The 22,648-nt window shown below is 32.0% G+C and overlaps 2 protein-coding genes across 2 annotated transcripts; one reads left to right on the top strand and one right to left on the bottom strand.

Annotated features, from left to right (window-relative positions):
• Positions 1 to 461: 461 nt before the first annotated feature.
• On the bottom strand, positions 462 to 7,858 carry LOC113394134 (collagenase-like). The gene is made up of 8 exons (XM_064218314.1): positions 7,754 to 7,858; positions 4,750 to 4,801; positions 4,271 to 4,430; positions 3,201 to 3,367; positions 2,462 to 2,563; positions 1,902 to 2,047; positions 1,168 to 1,276; positions 462 to 899 (listed from the first exon to the last, which is right to left on the bottom strand). Exons 1-8 carry the CDS (start codon positions 7,796 to 7,798, stop codon positions 502 to 504), a joined length of 1,179 nt encoding a protein of 392 aa, XP_064074384.1. The 5' UTR covers positions 7,799 to 7,858; the 3' UTR covers positions 462 to 501.
• A 7,170-nt stretch (positions 7,859 to 15,028) lies between these two features.
• Positions 15,029 to 21,394, top strand: LOC113394149 (leucine-rich repeat-containing protein 47-like). Its single transcript, XM_026631359.2, has 6 exons — positions 15,029 to 15,771; positions 16,080 to 16,508; positions 16,702 to 16,861; positions 17,303 to 17,405; positions 18,648 to 18,803; positions 19,973 to 21,394. Exons 1-6 carry the CDS (start codon positions 15,150 to 15,152, stop codon positions 20,075 to 20,077), a joined length of 1,575 nt encoding a protein of 524 aa, XP_026487144.1. The 5' UTR covers positions 15,029 to 15,149; the 3' UTR covers positions 20,078 to 21,394.
• The last annotated feature ends 1,254 nt before the right edge of the window (positions 21,395 to 22,648 follow it).

The raw sequence follows: 22,648 nt of genomic DNA, 5'->3' as shown, positions 1-22,648 counted from the left end.
CATCGTCAGGAAACCTGCATGTGTCTTATTTCAACGAAATTCTGCCACATGTGTATTCCACCAACCCGCATTGGAGCATCGTGGTGGAATATGCTCCAAACCTTCTCCTCGAAGGGAGACGAGGCCTTAGCCCAGCTGTGGGAAATTTACAGGCTGCTAATGTAAAATGTATGTAATGTTCTAACCACTGAACCGGTACAGCTTCTAATCAGAAAATCAGTGGAAACTTCTTATAATTGTTGTTATATGACGACTGTTTTCTGGTTTCCGAGAATTAATTCATATATTGACTGGCCTAGATAGTCGGGGTTACGGTTTACTTTTGTAATACTGGTTCTTTTATACTGTGTAACGGTTGTCAACATTCATATTATGCAGCAAATATTGGAAGGAATACTTCTTAATTACGTTATAATATTTCTTTTTATTATTTGAAGTTAATGGAAAATTAAACAATTGAATAAAAATGTTTAAAATTTAATTGTGAATCAGAGAAAACACTTAAGCTTGTCCTTCCTCGTTGTCTTCTTCTGCTTCATTGTCTTCCTCATCTTCATTGTCTCCTTCATCTTCATTGTCTCCTTCATCTTCGTTGTCTCCTTCTTCTTCATTTTCGTCTTCTTCACTCTGTTCTTCGCTAGTTACATCACCTTCCTCACTAGTTTCACCATTCTCCTCACTGGTTTCACTATCCTCTTCGCTAGCTTCCTCTTCCTCTTCTTCCTCCTCCACCTCTTCTTCTTCTTCTTCTTCTTCTTCTTCAGGAGCAGCAGTAGTTACATCGGGTTCAGTAGGTTCAGCAGCAGTCGTAGTTGTTACCGCCTGACTCGGGTCCCAGTCGAAGTTAATGCCAGTGACCTCAAGGTACCAGTCGTGATAGTGACCAGGACGGATGAAACCTGAGCATAAAATTAAATTAATTAAATAATGTTAGTAATAGATTTCACTTTAATAAAAACGTATAATAATTAGAATACGTTTTATTTATCTGATGTATGCAACTTTTTGTTTGTTATATACAAAACTTTTGAACGCATTATTTTAGAATAAACGTAAAACACGGTAATAAAATATGACACTTATTACTTAGTTAGCCTATCAAGTATTTTGTATTTCATAAAGTTAATTACAATACAAAGTCAGACTAGTAATTTTTCGAATACTAACCTGCGGGGAAGTCAGTGTGGCAGCCGGTGATGGACACGAAGGATGAGATACCAACTTGGGTAAGGGTACCGTCAACATCTTCAGTGACTAGAGGACCACCGCTGTCACCCTGAAAAAATATTAAATCAATAAAAAAATATTAGACATTATTAAAGTGCCAATTATAAAAAGAATATTAATCCAAGATAGAACAGCATATTACATTCAAGATCACTTGAACTAATATCAGTAACGCAAAGAGAAATTTACGCCAAAAAGCATTGGCTTCAATATGAAACTATAGATATCCAACTACTGGTCAAAGACCATCCTTCCGTCTAACATTTGAAGATTATCCTATCACCAAACATGTGGTCCAGATGTCCGACGCAAGTACCCTACGTGCTTATTTATAACACAAGTTAACTGTCGGCAGATGTCGCCTGCCATGTATCATACGTCTTTTCTGAAACGTGCTGCATCTTTTGGTAAATTTTATGTAAGCTTCAATAGGAATACAATAAAAATCTTAACCTCTTTTATTAATAAAGATGACCTCAAATCTGTTTCCATGAACACGAACAATCCACAAACACAAACAATTTATCCTTATTATACCAGTTTTAGATATAAACAAAATAATTTAAAGTTATCAATATATGGATTTATTAAGTAAATATCTATAGTTATTATTACGTACTTAATTATTTATTATTGACAGATGTAATTACCAAAGAGGTATTATTTAAATTTACCTGACAGGTAGATTGACTGGTAACGTTGTAGCCTCTTGCGCAGATAGTAGAGTCAACAATGATGCTGCTTCCGCTATAAGAGTCCTTGCAATGTTGGTTCGACACTCCACTGAGGTATACCCAGTTAAGATTAACGGGAGACGCACCTATAGGTAACATTTTAAATTATTGTACCAAAAAGCAACATTATTTTTACTGTTTACATGAATAATAAAATAGACAGAATAAATATATCTTTCTTCTCTACTTCTCAGGAAAAGGTTAGGAGTTCATTACACCAAGCTGAGTGAGTGAGCAAGTGTGAAAAGTGCAAAATTTCTTACGTCGCCATTGTCTATGGACATTGGTGAACACTTACCAACAGCTAACACATTTGGCCGTTCGCCTTCAACATCAACATGAGGCCGTAGCTCAGTAGAAAAACATTTACTGTTACTTACTAATAATTAAATGTTTAAATAACAATAAACTCTTGCAAAGTATCGGCTATAGCATCAGTAATAGTCTTTTATAATTTTTAATATAAATCTGCATCTAAAGACTGAGCAAGTTCCACTTACCGTTTGTCCATGTTCTGCCCCATCCGCTGGCGTGGAGCTTGACGTCATTGTAATTCTTGTTCTTGTCTACGGAGGCCTGGAGCCTTATTGGCTGAATTACGGCTAGAAAGAAGAAATAGTTATAAAATAACCTGATAGATACCCTGTCTCTTCGTTTTATGCGATTGTCCTACAAATAATATACTTCATAATTTATTTTTAAAATATGTCAAAAACGTAAATCAAAACATACTTTTTTCAAGTAGGCTCTTGCAAGCACTTTTAGATCCGTTTACATGATTAGATAAAATTTCAAACTACCATCGATTCGGAATGTAGATATAGATCGGTAGATTCTACCGAAATGTATCGGCATGAAACTCAATACTTATGTTAATGTTGCTTTCTATGGAAGAATGTTACCAAAAAGTATTCTATACTTGTTATATAGCTTCAGAATTTGTTAGTTTATGTTTAATTTAAAAAGCACTTATCTCTCAATAATTTAAAATCACAGGGTCATATGGTCTACGGAGACGAAGCAGGCGTTTAAAGCAAGTGAGATCGCGCGGAGCAGTTTATATATCAATGAATAAAATTTATACAACATTTTATATTTTAACATTATTATAAACATAGAGAATTAACTTTGCATCTATTTAATAAAATTGCGTTTGCGTTTTTTCTTTCTTATAATACTATAAAAAAGAAAACATTTATCACTCATTAATCATATTAAAAAAAAAACCAAGAAACTCACAGGAATATTCAAGGAAGCGGTTCAGCCTGATCAGACCAATATCGTGAGGTTGGACTTGTGAGAAGGATTCAATGTATTCAGGGTGGTTGTAGTAGTCGGTCGTCTCGAATATAGCGGCTGGGCGAAGGAGGGAGACACCGCCAGCACGGATGATCATAGTGACACGGCTAAATTGTTTAGAAAAGAACAGTTAGTGATTTTTTCCCATTCAATGTTTATTAGAAAACTAGGGTTTTATTACTTATTTAATTGATAATGCTTTCTTGTATTCGTAATCCATCCAATGACCGTAGAAGAAAACCTTTGAAAAATTAATCCTCATATGGGATCCTCAATCGCACATGGGAGCAGCGTGACGTGGCAGGCTCTAAATAATGTAATCTTTGAAAGTATTATATATACATATTATGATTATTTTATAAAATCATGTTTTAAACTAGTAACTAAAATTAACGTTATTTAATTTACAATACACTTGATAAATAATTTGAATTATATATCATTTTAAGCTGTAATATTCATTTATGGCAACATTTTAAAGATACTTCAAATTAGTACATGCAATTGTAATAGTATCTTAAATATGATATTTGAAATCACTTGTCGTGACAAGTTGCTATCGACATTTCATAATCGATCATCAGAAATCACCATAAAATGTTTTATATCACTAAATACATTAAAAGTAATGTCATATTATACTAATCTTCTTCCTACACAAAAGATAATAATAATATAAATGATAAAAGATAATATTTAAATATAATCATGACTTTAGCCTATTTGACACAAATAAAAAAAAAATGGTCATTATCGATGGCATACCATATTCTGATTATTAAACCAGTATTTAATTTCAAGAGGACGATCTAAAGGTTAAAGGAAAGCAAAAGTCTTATAATAAAGTTAAACTTGATGCTAGAGCTCTATGTTATAGGCCTATTGTTATAGGCTATATGTTCATAGGCCGGCCTACCAAATTATAAAAAAAAACAATGAGACCTACTGGAGTGATCCCAATAAAGATAAGACGAATCAGACGAGTAATGTTGATGATGACATTTACTTACTTAGCAGTGCAATGAGCGGCTGTCAGAGCCCATTCATTGTGGATAAGAGTAGCACCGCAGGCATTGACGGTACCAATCGGTCCTACCATACGGAGAGATAGCTGGTAAGGAATGTCGCCATCTTTCGCTTCCCATCCCGACACAATCCTTGTCATATCATCTACAGATAAAAAAAAAATATTATCTTATGACGAATGTTTAAATTAAATTTAGCTAAAATTATTATGTTAAATTTCTTTAAAATGTGAGGTTAATAGCTAAATAATAAAATAATTAAATAAGCTATTAAAAAGGATAGTAGCTTTAATTCGTTAAATAATTAATCGTTAATATTCGATCAAAACCTCGATTTAATACAGAGAGTAAAGAAATTAAAACAATCGAAATTCAAACAAATATTTATAATACAAATAAACGTAATTTGAGAATCAGAATCTGAATTCGATAAAATAAGTACTTTTTTAATCGTATTTACTTACCTCGTGCATTTTCGGGATAAACAAATTGCGGTGGGCTCGGGTAAGCACTAACCTGGAAAAAATTAAGTGATCTTTGATCTTTAACAAAACCTTATCACGCAGACCTGTTGCATTTAATCGGTTGCACTTGTCTTAAAAATAATTAATAATCTCCTTAGTCCCAAGTTTGACTGCTAATAGAAATGTTATGCTCTTAAACAGCAGTAAGTTTTTAAAACTAGATACTTATCTCTAGTACTGTAACAATTAATAATAATTACATGTACAGGCTGAAAACATCCGGATTACCAGTAGATCTTTTATTAATTATGATTAAAACCTGTTATCAAATCTTAAGTCCCACAGATAAATAAGATAACATTTCCAGTTAGGTACTGTTCTATATAATTACGCTAATCTGTTTTTACTTTGGTGATTAATTTTTGATTTTTTAGTCGCTGACTACATCACCGGTTTGATGACCGAATCGTGAGATCCAGTCGAGGAAGGTGAGCCCACGTGATTGGTAGGATACGTAATAATGTCTCATGTGAGATCTCACCTTGGCTTAGGAGGTCGTCAGAATATTAGGAGAACTTCTGTTTGAGCTCAATCAGAAAATGTGAGGCCAATAGTGGCAATTGTAGGACTTTCACAACGTAATGCTGTGTAACTAAATTTTCTACATTAATTCGGAGTGGACGGTAAATTCGTAAATTAGCTAATTTTTGATGACCTAAGTCAACTAAATTTATTTAGTTGCATTTTATTTTACGTCAAAATTAAAAGTATTCGTTGTTTTGAAATTTTCAACGAAGATTAGGGACTCAATATTAGGTACTTACATATGAAATTAGCGTTTTGTCGTATCGACCACTTGGATCTGAATCTGATCTGAAATATCTCCTCTTTGGTTAAGTATTCCTAATTCAAATTTATAAATTCATTTAGCTGATATATTTGAGTTTTGAAAACAGTCATTCATTTGGTTTTTCCTCATTATTTTTTTCTTTGGCGTCGCTTATTACCGCACAATGGAATATGTGAAATATCGGTATATTTACGAGTACGAGTTCTACCGTGGCGCCAATGCTGCAGAAATAACTCGAAGGATTAATGATAGTGTACGCCGCTGGTGTCGCAAATGAAAGTACGGTACGTTTTTGGTTTTAACGTTTTCTTTATGGAAATTCCGACCTTCAGAACCAACCTCGTGGACGGCCGGAGATCAAAGTGGAAAATGAAGACTTAAAGGCTATGTGGAAGCGGATCCATCACAAAGCACTTCAGAGATAGCTGCAGGCTTCGGGGTAAGTGATAAAGCTGAATTAATCCACTTGAAGCAAATCGGGAAAGTAAAAAAACTTGAACGATGGGTACCTCATGAATTGAGTGAATCGAACTTGCTAACACGCGTCGACTGCTGTATTACTTTGCTCAACCGACACAACAATGAAGGGATTTTAAATCGAATCATTACTTGTGATGAAATGGATACTGTACGATTATCGGAAGCGCTCGTCGCAATGGCTGAACCCTGAAGACCCAGCCAAATCCTGCCCTAAACGAAAATTTACTAAGAAAAGGTTACTTGAGAGTGTTTGGTGTTGAACTAGCGCCGGTGTCGTTCACTACACCTTTCATATCTTTGTACGGCAGATATCTTTTGTCAGCAACTGCAAACCATGAGGGAAGAACTAGCTGCTAAACAACCGAGATTGGTCAATCGTTCTAGGTCACTGCTTCACGACAACGCAAGACCAAACACTGCACAACAAACAACCACTAAGTTAGATGAGCTACAATTGGAATGTCTGTCTAGATCCACCGTACTCCCCGGACCTTGCTCCAACAGATTACCATTTTTTCGGAATTTGTACAACTTTTTATAAGCAAAAAATTAAACTCCGATGCGGACCAAAATGCAGATCCAAACCGCCTTCAAAGAGTTTATTGATTCTCGCCCCCGTGGTTTTTTAGTAAAGGGATCAATGAACTACCTTTGAGATAACAACGGTGCGTACTTTGATTAATTCCATATATTTTACAAAATAAAAAATTTGACTTTATATTCCTCCCGTACAAAACGCCAATTTCATATGTAAGGACCTAATATTTGTAATTTCTGTGATTCTACCCTCTTGAACAACACAAAGTTTGCATACAGATATCTCCTAAAGCAAATACGTATCTTAATTCTTATCTCCTTACTATTTTAAGGACCACCATTCTTATATTTTCGTAGACCAAGTTTGCTTAGTGGGTATTGTGTCAATTTATTGTTTATTATAAAATTATATAAAGCACTTAGTATATACAAATGAAATGCGTACTGAAACTGATTATTTAAATGTACTTAACATAAATAATAAAATAAGGCCTTTTCTCACTATGATATATTTTACTTGTATTTTATTATACTGACTGAATCTGATCAGGTTCTTTATAAAAACTAATTCGTAGTAAACATTTATTATAAACGCTTAAAAAGATTTTATTAATTAAAATGAATTATGAAAAAAGCATTCAAACACATATTTAAATGTTATAATAATAAGATAATTTTAATATATTCGCAATAACAGTAGTAAGATTTGAGCTAGTTTCAATATTTGAAATAAATAAAAACTTGTGAAAATTACGGTAAAAACATGCCCGAATTAAAGGTCCGAGAACACTTACAGGATTTGTCTGTTTAATTTTAGATTATTGCTGAATTAATATTAGAGAATTTGAACATAAATTACCAACTAAATGTATCCTAATATCAAAATATTTCATGAAACTACCTAACTAAATTTAAATTTAATTATAATAAAGACAGGAGTCTAGACTTAATTACTATACAAATTAACTTAACAGCATAGTGTTGCCAGATCTAAAAATGTAAAGCACATTATTTACAGCTATAAATATATTAAATGATCACCGATTTACGTAAGGCTACTAGGAGGAGTTTTCAAAACAAAATCAAACTTTATAATTAAATAATAGGAAATGTTCGAATTCATAAAATTATATTTACCCAAGAAACCGCTAACAGACACACGAGAGCACCCCAAGCTGCCATTTTAACTATAGCCGAATAATTACTGTGAAATTATGTATTTAAATCAATATCTTACAGCATTAATTGATAAAAAAATCAGATTAATTGATAATATTGTCATAATCCTTATCACTGTTACGCTGACTCCAAGTCAGATAATTTAGGTTTCGTCCTAAAATTAGCCAGCGTTTTACGTATTATGTATCAATATAAGTAGTATGATGTTTTGTGACTTTGTTTTTAGACATCGTGGTTATAAAAATAATAATTCCAAATATTAAATGTTGTACTGGGGTCAGTGACGTAGTTAGGTGGGCAAGGGTCCCGTGCATAGAAAAAGAATCGGGCCCTCATCACCTCTTTCCACCCCCTTTTAACTTATATTGCCCTTCAAAATTATAGATAGGAAAACAAAAATTCTTGTGACCAGGGTCGTGTTTTTCTAGCTTCTTTTCAAGGCTTAGGTAGACGGCCCCCTGAGCTCCGGGGCCTGGTGCACTACACCTGCTGGCCCTGCCATACCTACGCCAATGAGTGGGATAAAATAACTGATTAAACTTAAATTTACACGTATCCATAGTCTTCGTGTGATGCATGTACTGAAAGACGAAATATATCATTTTCTCAATATAATTTTGAAGATTATTCTTTATAAACTAGAATTGTTCACTTCAAAGGATAATTTGTATGAAATAAAGATAATAAATATTATATTTCTTTAAAAATCGCTATGATATCAATATGTATATGTAGATGTAGATATATGTAATATAGAAATTGTCTTTACTATAAATTTTCCAATAAAAGATAATACTTATATATATTAATGATTAAACAAAAAGCAACCGAAACATATGCTTACTTAAACTTATATATAAGTAGCTATATGCACCGGTATTCATAGGCACGGGTAGGTATTGGAGGAACGCTGAAGATTGAGCTCAATGTGCCATGGGAGTGGCCTGATGATGCAGACTAATGCAGGTTGGGGCCGAAATGGCCAAGCATCTCTGAGTTTTTCTTAAAAAAGGGGAGACTATTGCTTCGCTAGATGTATACTTTGAATGTTTATTTGTTATTTAGTGTAAATGTCGAGTTTAATCATTTGTCATATATATGTATCTGATAAAATAGAAAAACAAAATGTACAGCCTGTTAACTGAACGATTGATAGCAGTATATAATGATATATTATTTGTGAATCATATAATTTTTTAGATAGTAAAAAAATATTAACAAAAAATAAACCAACTACAATAGCATATCACAGCAGATTTGCTGGCATTTTTAAAGAGTACCGTCGTCTTTTTCGGAAATCATCATCAAATCTTGGCTAAATTGAAATGGAACCATTTCGAAATTAACCTCTTTCGAATAAAAATAGTGTAAAGTAACCTGAGTAACCAAAGTGCGAAATATATTTAACGAATTTAAAAAAAAAAAACATTCGTTGCATTTTCCCCCACTTTAAAACATAGTTCATAATAGTTATGGTGCTCCGTGACCGTAACTGAGCTTCGGTTATCGGATACCCGAAATATAAATGTAACCGTAACCAAAACCAATAAAATAATGTTTATTACAATTTTGTTTTTGCATAGAAATGCGTAAAGAGAGTGACTAATTGTATTTTAAAGCTATCAGTTTTTTGTGATTATATGTAATAATAAATAATAGCCAACAGATAAAGTCAAATTGACATCTTGTAATTTTTTATTTTACAATTTCTAAATAATCCGTACCTGAAACTATCCGAAATAATCGGATAATCCGAAATAAATTCGTACCCTTATTCGTAACCTCTGAAACCGGTAAAATTTGATTTACATCGAAATCCGAAATTACATGTCCATAACAACCGTGATTGATAAAATCGTACCTATATCCTCAGAAAAGCCCAAGTAGTAACTGCAATCCTCAGATCCACATCAAACTCTCCTAATATAAATATATAGCCTATTCCAATGGACGTAGGAAAAGAAATAGACAAACCTTAGATTTACGTATTTCATGCGATTTGCTGATAAATTGTGCACTATTAAGAGTTTAAGATCAACATATCTTCATTTTTAATACAACACTGCACTTAACTACTTATTTAAACTTTAATTTTACTTCCAAAATTTCGATAACAGTTTCGTCGACGTTCAAAACGCCATATTTTCACAAATTCATAGTGAATATCGTAGATTAATCAAGGTCTCAACCAATGATATGGCGCCAATTTGCTGTCAAACGTTGTTTATTTGGCTTTTTTTCTGTTATGATTGGTATAGAGTATAGATTTCGATACAGGTATATTTATTTATTTATATAAACATTCGTTGCCACAAAACACGGATCTGTAAATATATCTCATAATTTTTCTAACGACCGCCGTCGCCCGTAACTTCGCTCGTGTTTTAGGGGTAACTCGTCAGGAGTTACGCTTAAAAAAGTTCAAGTTTGCTTCACACCAAATATCATAAAATTCGGTTCAGTGGTTCAACCGTGTAAAATCAACAAACAAACAGACGAACAGTATAGTATTAGTATAGATATCAGGACCGGATTTAAAGGTCTTGCGGCCCTGGTGCGCCCAAGTGGAGGCTCTGAAGCATCAGAGTAGTGGTTTAATAATTATTATTTTAGAAATTAATTTGAAATGTTCCATTTTTGTCAGTGATATGTTAATAATTTATTTACTCTTTGTTGCAGTCACTTTTAGAACAGTAAAAATTATTATAATGTGACTATATTTAGATACCTAAACATATATTACTTATGGCCCCATGGGCCCCTCTCTCTTGGGGAGGCTCCAAAGTAGTAATGAAACAGCAGATGGATAAATATATATAGCAAATTGTCGTATTGACGCTGTACTACTTTCGCCGTACTTCTACCTCAATTCTCTTGGTCTTTTGATTCTTGTGATCCCGCGGTAAATGTTACTAATCTAAAACGATATAACGACTACGATACATTACTGATTTTATTACAATCCAACTTCGACCTAGCCACTAAATTTTAATTAATTTAATAACCAAAAACATTGATATTTTAAAGCATTCTAATGGTTACTTAAATTTGAATAATATATAAATATACCGTCGCTTATTTTTCTGTATAAATTTTGGACGCCTACAAATCTCTCCTATAAGTTTTTGTAAATCTGTTATAATTTTGGCAACGTTTTCTTCGAATGCGCATGAAAGGCACATTAAGCTATATCTCATAAAACATGCAACATATTACCGTACTATATACACTTAGCCTATATCCGTAAATAATATAACTATAATATCAATCGGGTTATGAGTCTTTACGTAAATCGGAAAACATAAATCAATATAAATACATAAGGTATGATAGTAAGTCGAACCCACAATGAAGGAGCGCAGCTTCAAAACTTTGTCCTTATGAAGACAGAATGTAAATGCTACAACAATAAAATAATTCAAATATTCTTCTAATATATTCCATTTTTTATTTATTTGTACATTATCATTGCATCATTGCATATTTAAAGAATATGCAATGATAAATTATAAAAATAAACACTTATATCATAAATTAATTATAGAAAAAACATGTCTTCCAAAAGATTTTGCTGTGGCATTATTGGAATCTGGCACCTCTCTCAATTGCAAGACCGACTTTGAACTAAGTCAGCGCTTGCGTGATCATTGTGGAGCAGTTTCTAAGAAATATGTATATTTTTAAATTGTTTATTCTTTCTAACAATATCAAATTGGTTACATTATAAAAACGAAATAACGCTTAATAAAAAAAGTGGCCGTCCCCAGACGCCCCCCTAATAGTTACTGTAGAGTTGTTTCCACAAAAGGTTCAACTGCTGGACAAATACCTGCTATGCTCATAATATGAATGCTGCTCATGATATGAATACATATTTGGAAATTATTAGACTCAGCGTTTATACGTATGACTTATGGCAAAATTTAACTCGAGAAATGTAGACTCACGTGTTATCCTCGACAGCCGAGCACATAAAAATTGGTTAATACTATGAAAATGTATACTTATTTTACACATAAGCTTTGTTCTAAGTGGTCACATCTTTGATGTTTAACCTATTCCAATGACATGACATCAATAATTGAAATATATGGTTTCATGAAAAATGGCGTTTTTGGATAAATTGGCGAATTGGCCTACCGTGACGATACGCGCATAAAGATAAATTTGCTATTGCTTATATATGAGCCTAGATGGCCCAGTGGTTAGAACGCGTGCATCTTAACCGATGATTTCGGGTTCAAACCCAGGCAGGCACCACTGAATTATCATATGCTTAATTTGTGTTTATAATTCATCTCGTGCTCGGCAGTGAAGGAAAACATCGTGAGGAAACCTGCATGTGTCTAATTTCAACGAAATTCTGCCACATGTGTATTCCACCAACCCGCATTGGAGCAGCGTGGTGGAATATGCTCCATACCTTCTCCTCAAAGGGAGAGGAGGCCTTAGCCCAGCAGTGGGAAATTTACAGGCTGATTATGTTTTATGTTTATGTTTATATATATGAGAGAAAAGTTACTTTAATACGCGCTATTATCGTATTATTCGCACTTGGAAGAAGATGGCTGGCTGTCTTAATTATTCTTAAAATCTATCGAGGATAAACAGACTGTTCTGTTAATTATCTTCGTTAATTTTAATTATTACATAAGTTATTTCTTTTGTAGACTAGTAAATGTATAAACCCTTATGTGAAATAAATAAATAATTATTTAATAAATACTTAAAAAATCTATACGCAAAACCTCGGCGTATGGCTAGTAAAGCAATGAATGGCTAATATATATGGTTCATAAAGCAATGAATTTATAATTTTCCAATCACTACCGATAAGACATTTACGTAGTTATATCAGCCTCTTATCATATTTTTTAGGCTTAAGGCGGATATTGTTATTTATAATTAAAAAAATATATAAAGATAATACTTTAAGCAGAAAGCAATATCGTTTTCCGTCTCGCATTTTTAAATTTGGACCGATAATGATTGTTTCAATATTGAAAAATATCCAGTGTTTCGTTTTTATAAATCAGAAGAAAAAAGTAGATTTTAATCGAAACTTTTTTTTTTTAATAAATTTTTGAAGTTGCAATTTTGACTTATTTTGAAAAAATCTAAAAAACATGATAACTCAAAAATGGTTCACTTTTGTATCATACATATGGGGGTTAAAATTATCGCAAATAGTCACCCCTATCACCTCCTAACGAGAATACGTCGAATTACCAATCACTCTGTATAAGTCAAACTTACGCACGCGCTTAAGATAAAAAAATAATATATAAAACCTAGAATAGACTTGTAGTAGTACGATATATATTTATTTTTACAATATAAAATGTTATAGCCACGCCAGATATTAAATATCGAAATTTATAGTTATTGAATTAATTCATAATTAGCAAAATCTAATAAATAAATATGGGGTAAAATAAAAAAAAATATATAGCCTTTATTTAAAAACACTGTTTAACGGTCATTTAGATTAAATACTGATCCATATTTTTGCGTCATTATTATATTTAGCGTGGAGGGGGCCACGTGCGAGGCCGCCTCCGTGAATGGAATGAACAGATAAATAAAGATGATCGAGTTTCGTTAATAATAATTTTATATAAAAATTATAGTACAAAACACCGTATCAGTGTATGTTTATAAACACTTTCGAAATCCATATCTAGCAGCAGTTAATAATTTCTAATTATAGAACACTAACAAAAATGTTATGGTTTTTTTGTACGTATTACAATGATGTTTAATATGTACTTCTATATTTTTAATATAAAGTCCATTATCTCTGTCATTGCTTCCTTATAGTTATCTCCTTATTTTGTTTTTCTGATTTAGCTAATCCAATTTATTACAGTATTTCTATAGCATGTTCCACTGAGGTTTTAAAATCACGTAAATGTGATATTAGCAATTTTATTATGAGTTTCTATTTTTTTTTTTTTTTATTGCAAATAGTTATTAATAATCATAATGTAATTAAACTCAAACAAATAAATAATTTGTTGTATTTGCTACTTTTATTATGATCTATATGTAATCAATCCTGAGACCCATCCTTTAATGGTCTACTGCTGAACTTAAGACTTTAATTCATAGACTTTTCTTTCCCTTTCATCATCGCTCTATCGAAATACGTGACCTGTCTGGTATCTCCAGCATGCAACTCTACGAATTATGTCGGATTATTTTTCGTGCGTCTACGGATATCATCGTTATGTCATCAACCATTTCTGTCAATCTTTTTAAAGCAAGTTGAGCAATCTTAAGTTTGCGAATGAGACCGCCGATAAAGGGCCACATCTGACCAGACCCGTATATCATCGCATGTCGAATTACAAGATATATCTTAACTTACTGAACGCTACTGGGCCGAGTTGGATTATTATAGTGTGACTTCTTTCTCGAAGTTAAAGCTATTGTAGGAATTATCGTGCTGGACTTTAAAGCCTAGATGGGATGAAAACTTGACGGACAGAGCTGCGCAATTAATGGCTGATCACGATAATTTTAGTAAAGATCTATATAAGATCCGAAGCGAAGACGATGTTTTACCAATGTGGTGAAGACTGGGATGCTGCCCAGTATGTGCTAAAAGCGTACCCTCTAAATCGTCAGCTAAGCTATAGCCCAAAGCCCATTCTATTTATACCTTCGAAGTATATACTAATAATACACAATCCTCAACAATCGCATATTTTGTTACTTAAAAAATAAATAACGTCTCACAGCCCTCGAATCTTGGACTATCGTAAAATACGCTATAACACTAACATTAAGCAATGGCAATACCGAATCAGACCAATTTTAATTAATACAATATAATCTGTGGAAATCATTTGAGTTTTACTTTTTAGTGTTACCTAATATATAGAAATACTCCAAAATCTAATGGTAAAAATGATGTCAAATCGTTCTTTATTAAAAAAAAAGTGTTAATAAGAATATATTTTAGCGTATGTCAAATCATAAAATCACATAAAGGTTCTTAATGTTTAAATATAAGCTAAATAAAAATCCATAGTTTTTAGATATTAATTGAAATTACATCAAGTTCAATTTGAAAAATAAAACATTATATTTTAAATTATTTACTAAAACAATATGACATTGTTATTCTTTAAAGTTATTTTTAAGCATTGTAGTTTTTTAAGATTGAATGAAGTTTAAAGGTAATTTATGAAGAGGCTGGCAATCTTAGCTTTGCTTAGTAGGTAGTAGGTACTTAAACTTATACTATAAACTATTTGTTTTCTGTTTGCGGTAAAACGACGTGTTGCATCTTCATAGCACATCTAAAACATTAGTATATGTGTTAACATTTCATTATAGAAAGTCAAATATGAGTGCGTGGCCAGAAATAACGACTGCAAAGTCAGAAAACAGACATGAAATTAAATTGGCGGGAGCCGCAATTTCGAAACGCATTTCAGATGAGGGTTTAGACAAAAATTTATTTAAATTAACCAACATAAATTTACTGAACATCAGCGATACATGTCTTGCTACTATTCCTGATGATATTAAGCTTCTTGTTAACCTACAATCATTGTTATTGTACGGCAACAAGCTGACCGAGTTTAACGAAAATTTAACCTCTCTACCAAAGTTAAAAGTGCTCGATTTATCCCGAAATCAACTTACCAAAATACCAGAGAGTCTGAATAAAATGAAAGAACTAACGAGCATTAATTTCAGTTCAAATCAGATTGAACAAATGCCGAAATTTGGTGATTTTCCAAACTTAATCATTGTTGATATATCGAACAATAAATTGTCCTCATTTCCGGACACAGAGAATGCTAACATGCCCCATTTGACTGATTTAAAGTTAAAAGCTAACGAAATCGACTCGATTCCTAGCTATATTGCACGCACCTTACCCTCTTTAAAGAACTTTGATATTGAGGGCAATCAATTAAAGACAATTCCCGGTGAAATCGCCACAATGTCTAAATTAAAAGGTATGTTTTTATAATACTTTTAACTTAAACGTATATCAGTATTGCATCAAAAAATAAGTAACACTTTGCATAAGTGATGCAACATTTCACATTAAATATTCAATAATAGAGTTTATTAAAAATTTTACATTTATGAAGCGCAAATCTTGTATGTCTTTATAAAGTAAGTGTATTTACAGATATTATTTTGATTACAAACACTACAAGACTGTTTGACTGACTGACTGACTGTCTGTTAGATCACTTTACTTTAATGTACTCAATCATTTCTAAATCACATAAATAGTTATTATAATGTTATTTTTCAGAGCTCAATTTAAAAGGCAACAAGTTGACAGACAAACGTCTTATGAAACTCGTTGACCAGTGCAGAACTAAACAGGTTATTGATTACATACGTGAAAACTGCCCTAAAGCAGACAGTGCACAAGCTACTAGCAAAGGCAAGGGTAAGAAAGGCAAGAAACAGGACGAACCACCACCTGATGATGTGGGCGACTTGTGCCATTCCATGAAAATATTACACGTTGAAGATGACATATTAAAAGTAACTGTAATAGAACAAGAGATATGGAATATTAGACCACACATCTTGTGTTGTATCATAACTGAGTTGAAATTCACCGAGGATCTGTTCAAAAAGTTCATTCAGATGCAAAACAAATTGCATGATACTGTGTGCGACAAAAGAAATGTTGCTACGATTGCCACTCATGATTTAAGCAAAATACCCCCAGGTCTGTTTGCCAATTAATATTCTATAAATCCTTGAATCAGATATAATCAAACTTTTTTACAAGATATAATTCTCTTACACAAAAAATAATTAAATGAAAATTAGAATACCTCATATAGTTATAGCTTTTCATCTGAAGAATATTCAGATTGTGGATTACAATAGAAATATAATATCTAAAATTATTACTGCAGGCAATGTTGTTTACACGGCTAAAACTCCATCCAAGCTGAGTCTCAAACCTCTGTCTCGAGCCAAGGCTTACACTGGTGAGCAATTATTCCAGCAGCTGACAGTAGAAGCGGACTCACTGAGGAAGGAGAAGAAAAGGAATGTATACTCCGGAATCCACAAGTGAGTACTACTGTATTTAGCTTGAATTAAAAATCATAAGATAGAAAATGTCACTAAGACCCATGCATTTTATGGGTTGTATTATACATTTAAAATTTTAATGAAACTTCACATTGTTAACAGTATTAATAATAATAAATAACTCATGTTTGAATACTCATAATAACTCCAAATCTCAGAGAAAGTTCTTTGTCCAGCTGTGAGTATATAAAGAGAAATTAAAATGACATATAAAATTATATGAGCTTAGTGATAGAAATTTAATAAAATAATATGTAATGTTGTTTACACCTTTAAAGATGTATCAGTTGTTAATTTTAAGTGTTTACCGATAAGCTGATAGTGTAACTAATTCAATAAATAAGTAACATATTAATAAAATATATCCTCTCGTTGTTCATTATTTTGGCCAATAATCCTATAAATGGAATGTTTGTGTAGGTATCTGTACCTATTGGAGGGCAAACCGAAGTATCCGTGCTTGGAAGATTCAGCTGGCAGAGTCATCAGCTTCCCACCGATTACTAACTCTGATGACACTAAAGTGAGTTTATGTTTTTTATTATGATTACAGCTGTATTTCTCTCACATTGATATTTGTAATTGAGTTGTAATTTTACTATATGTGTGATCCCTTTTGGGTAAAAGTCTCTTCCATCTGTTTCCATTTACATTTGTCTGTGAGAATATTGATCAAATTCTTATCCACAATGTCTATGATATTGTCGGTCCATCTTTTTCTTCTTTTGTTTAGTGAACCTATCCATTTTGTTGTGAGAACAGGCCATCTCTTGTCCTTTTATCGTGCTGCATGTCCAGACCACAACCGATTCTCAGTTATTTCTGTTTTCTTACATAAGTTGATGTTTCTTATTTGTGTATCCTTTATGCTGACAGGAAATGATTTTGTTCTACCAACTTAAGGAGTATTTTACACACAATCAAATAATATAACAAAATAGAGAGTCAACAAAACTAGTAACTCAGCAAATATTGTGACAAAATACTTTATAAAATAAATATAAATAGTTACCAGGAGGATTTTTGAAGGTTTCTACAATGTAGATCGCTTGGTCACTGATGACTCCAGCATATATATGCTATAAATTATAAAATTCTATATATTTTTTATTCTAATAACAAAAAAAAAAAAAAAACATTTTCTCCTTGTATCTGATATTATGTTTGACTAGTTTCAACAAACAATTATGGCACAGAATAAAATGGCCTATAGCTTACACAATAGCAACTTCATAAATATGCTGTCTACAATTAATATATCCAATATTAAAAATCATAACTGTACCTAGATGGCACTTACGGGCTGCTCCTGAATAAAAGAGAACACAGCTACAGATGCCAGCTTTCCCCTAATTATGCATGCTTAAAATGTTTCTGTAACAACCTAGGCATTTTACATTACTTACATTATTCCATACCTTAAAGCAAAAACAACTGGCTCCATAATTCTCCCTTTTCCCAAGATTTACCCCAATTTAACTAAGCATTCTATTGCCAGATCGTGTACAAACAGCAACATCTCTATACATGTTCAAAAACAGACTTGACAACTGATTAAAATTTTAATAAGTCCAATTTATATATACTGCTAATATGCAGTTGAATGAAAGCTGACGAGTATGTAGGTTCTTATCAATATTAATAGCAAGTAAATGTGAATATACTATATACCATACATATTCTGAACCTTATAATAATTACACCATACCTATAGTAGCAATTATTTCATCATATGCTGTTAGCTTAATAACAATAATGATTCCAGATGTCCTTAGACAGCAAGTCTATGCTTGTAGAAGTGACGTCACACTCTTCGCTCGGTGCATGCAAAACTGTCATGGACAAAATGCTACAAGAGTGCTTGATGCTCGGAATAGGAGATGGAGAGGATAGCGGCTTCCACACTCTTACTGTCCAGCAGGTAAGGATAAATGGCTTCTCTTAATCTTATGCATAAATATGGACCTTGGTATATTTATCTAATATTAAAAGACTTTGTCATTGTTTGACCAATCGCCATGAAAGTGGGATCATTTTTGTCATGGAGATGGTACTTTGATAAACTTGCCACTAGATATATCTGCAGCACATCAGCTTCTATACCGATAAATTGATTGCCATAACAATTATCATAGGTACAGACAAGACAATGCCATATTTTATTCTTTTATTAAATGTTACTCAAAAATTACATAACTTAAATTTGACATGATAGGGCAATGCAAAAACTCACTTAATTAATTGATGAAATTTATACTTTCATACATACATTTTTGTGACTTTATACAATGGCTAGAAAACTGGCAAGCCATTTGGTATATATTATGGCCTCCCAGCTATGATTGGGTCATGTTTCATATTGATAATAATGATTCAAATCCAAATCAATATGAAGCAATTAAGTCCAGTTAATCGAAGTACAGCACTTCAAATTCGTGAAAATATAAACCAGAACTAAATTGTCTGCTTATGTCGGTCTCTGTGACTGATAGTCAAAATCATCCTAGAAATAAAAAAGATACATGAGGTAGACAGCCAAGGCTCTGCATCATTGTGGGATATAGTTGTGAATATCTAGAAGAAATAAACTCTACTAAGTTTGTATGTATGTTTCTGTCATTGAATTGAATGGCAAACTTATAACCAGAATATTTGAATATGGTTTGCATTATCAAAATTCTTGGTATGTGGAAGTAATATTAAAACATGAAGTTTCTTCTTCATGAAGTATCTTTAGGGCAAACATGAGCAAATGATGATGAAATTGATAATGTAGAGGCCTGTGGTCTTTTACAATGTCATTAATCCATTCAGGTCTGCCAGGTACACAAATCGTATATATTCTAAAACATAACAATACTTACAAAACATATTACGATAAATGTCAGAGTGTTTGTCTCTTTCAGTCATTTTCAGAAGAAATATGGTCTTCAGCGTCATAAGCAGACATGAGCAAATAATATATTACCCCTTTTTTACAAATAGCAAGCATGGTCAATAGACAATGCAGCAACAAAAATCATAGACAAATTTTTGTTCGTCAGCTCACTAACTTGTACAGACATTAAAAACGAACTATATCTTTTTCAGGTAAAAGTAGTAGACACCGAAGGCAATCTCAAAAGCGTTTACCCATCGAGAACGGACTGTGCTTTCGATGGAAACATCAAAGTGTACCGTTTGCCAAAAAAATAATTCATTTTATTTCTAAGCTTTTATTTATTACGTCACTTGGTGCTTTGCTTGTCGTCTGACGACCTGTTACTTTTTTAATAACGCTTGACCAACAGAACAATGATGTCCCTTTTGGTTCACAAAAACGTGACGACACCATTGTATAAATAGTTGTATCTTGAGTAAATAATTAATTGCACAAATTATATCATCATTATTTAATTGAGAACCTCTATTTGCAGTGGTGTTTTAAATTAATAGTCACTGAAGCACATATTTAATTGTTGAATAATGTGACCATTTCTTTGTATATTTCCCTGAGTATTTTTGTTTTACTAATTATTACTTTAGTTAAAAATTCGTTTCAAGCTATTATCATTGTTGATTGATTACAAACACATGATTAAATAACATTTTGCTTAACAGTAATTTGTCATTGTTATATTTTTTATTCCTTAGTGTATATGTTTCATACATTTACTATAATGAATACAGTGTACTTATAATTGTATGTATTTTTTTAATTTAAAATAATACTTTTTTTATGTTACTGTTCTGTTGGATAAACGATTTGTTATTTTTTTTATAATTAAATAAATATGTCGATGATCATAACCTGCTTGGATAATACTATAAAAATTACCATTTAAAATCTTCAGTTCATATGAGTATAGTTACATAAGGATGTACTAATATGTGTCAAGTATCCTAGTAGTTGTCTATGCGTGTGCTTCATATCAGCGCACGCGCACCCTTTAGCTTAGGACAATGTATATGTGGTTTATTATAATTACTCGATTGTTTTCAAAGTATTCCAGTATCTAATTTATCATACATACATACTAAAATATGTTTAAGAGCAACACTATTACAGTGAAAAAGGATATTGTCGATATTCATATACTAAAGTTAAACAAACCAGAGTTTAATTTAATTAAACCAAAGTTCATAAAAAAAAAACAAATTAGCTGTCAAACGTCTTAAACTTTTGCACGCTTTGGCTAGTGTGGAGTTGTTTTGTCTGTGATAAGGGCGTCATAACATTAGATAATATCTAAACTGATGTATGGACGATGATGACAAAGCCATTATTTTCTTTAAATTATATTGTATACGACAATGATCTTTTATTTTTTTAATAATGTAATATTCTCTTTAGTAGTTAATAATTTCATATATTGTATGATTAAAAAAAAAACTAGTTCATAAATATCTATCCTCTCTACGTGTATATTAGAAGTTGCAAAATATTTTTCTATTAAATGAGCGAATCTGGCTTTGCTAATTAAATATTGATGTAAATTTAATTATAATATAGACTATACATTACTGTTTGAGTATTGCGTTATGATCTATATTTTTTTCTAACAGTATTCTAGAAACAGCTGGAACTTATAATGGTGCTGCTACACTGCACTTGTAAAATGTTAAAACATTAAACACTTTAGTAACATATCTTATATGGGTACATTCATACAAAGCTTCAAATCTTGTTAAAACGCCCTACTATCCTTAAATTTGAAATTTCCAATAATCCTTATTGAATGCTTATTTGATAAATTATATAGTAGTTTTAGCTGTGACAGATTCGTTAAATCTTTTCAACACTAATACACTGGTCAAAAACATGACATTGTTGTATAAGTTTTTTTTTTAACTATGAGTTTTGATTTTAGATCTACTTTTTGAAATAGATCTAAAGGAAAAATGACGGTCATATGTTTACTAACATTTTATAATTGTAGTTTGGCAGCATCATAATTCTATTGATGTACGTAATACGCTCAAATTTAATCTTTAGCATATTACAGCAAGCATCTAACAGTCATTATGTGTCAAATTTATTATTATCTGGTGTATTAATTGACGTGTTAAAAAATCTTGTTTGTGAAATAAAGTTATCAAACATAATACTAATATTATTTTTAAATTTTTAGTCTTTCCTATAATTATATTTATACATGATGGCGCGTTGAATGAAAAATGAAATTAAATATAACAAGTCGCTTGTAATTGTTTTTACAGTTGGTCAAACATAAAACAATATTCCTGAGTTTCTTTCGCCGGTTCTTCTCTGGAGGTGTTTCTATCCAAAAGGAGGATCAATTTTGACGATCAATAAGAAAGTATAATACTTCTATGTTGAACACATGCGAACAATCTAACATCTAAGGCGTAATCTGCCATTGCCAGTTAAATAATTTTAATTTTTTTTCGGAACTTTTCTATCGCTACTTTGCTTGGGAACTGTCATTTTCGATTTAATTTGACTAAGTTCCACCTAGACAAGATTGTGAAATATTGTGTTAGAGAAGTTACTAGTGACGTTTTTTTATAAGTATGCTTTTAATGGAATGTTTTCCCAAAATTCTCGGGTAGGCTCAGAGCTGTGCCTAAATTTTTTTAGTACCGATTAAAGTGTCGCTGTTTAATAGTTCAATATAAAATGCACGATTTAATAAAATTACTGGTCATTACAGCCACGCCCTGCCGTCTTATGGTTTAAATAATTCTATTAACAAACAACATATGGCCCAGTGGTTAGAAATCGAGAATGTGTACCGAATATTATAAATGTATACCCGGGTAAAC

Source organism: Vanessa tameamea, chromosome 21 (genome assembly GCF_037043105.1).
Source record: "Vanessa tameamea isolate UH-Manoa-2023 chromosome 21, ilVanTame1 primary haplotype, whole genome shotgun sequence".
Lineage (NCBI taxonomy): Eukaryota > Metazoa > Arthropoda > Insecta > Lepidoptera > Nymphalidae > Vanessa > Vanessa tameamea.
Note: the sequence above shows the minus strand (reverse complement) of the source record. Positions and strands in the feature narration are given on the sequence as shown.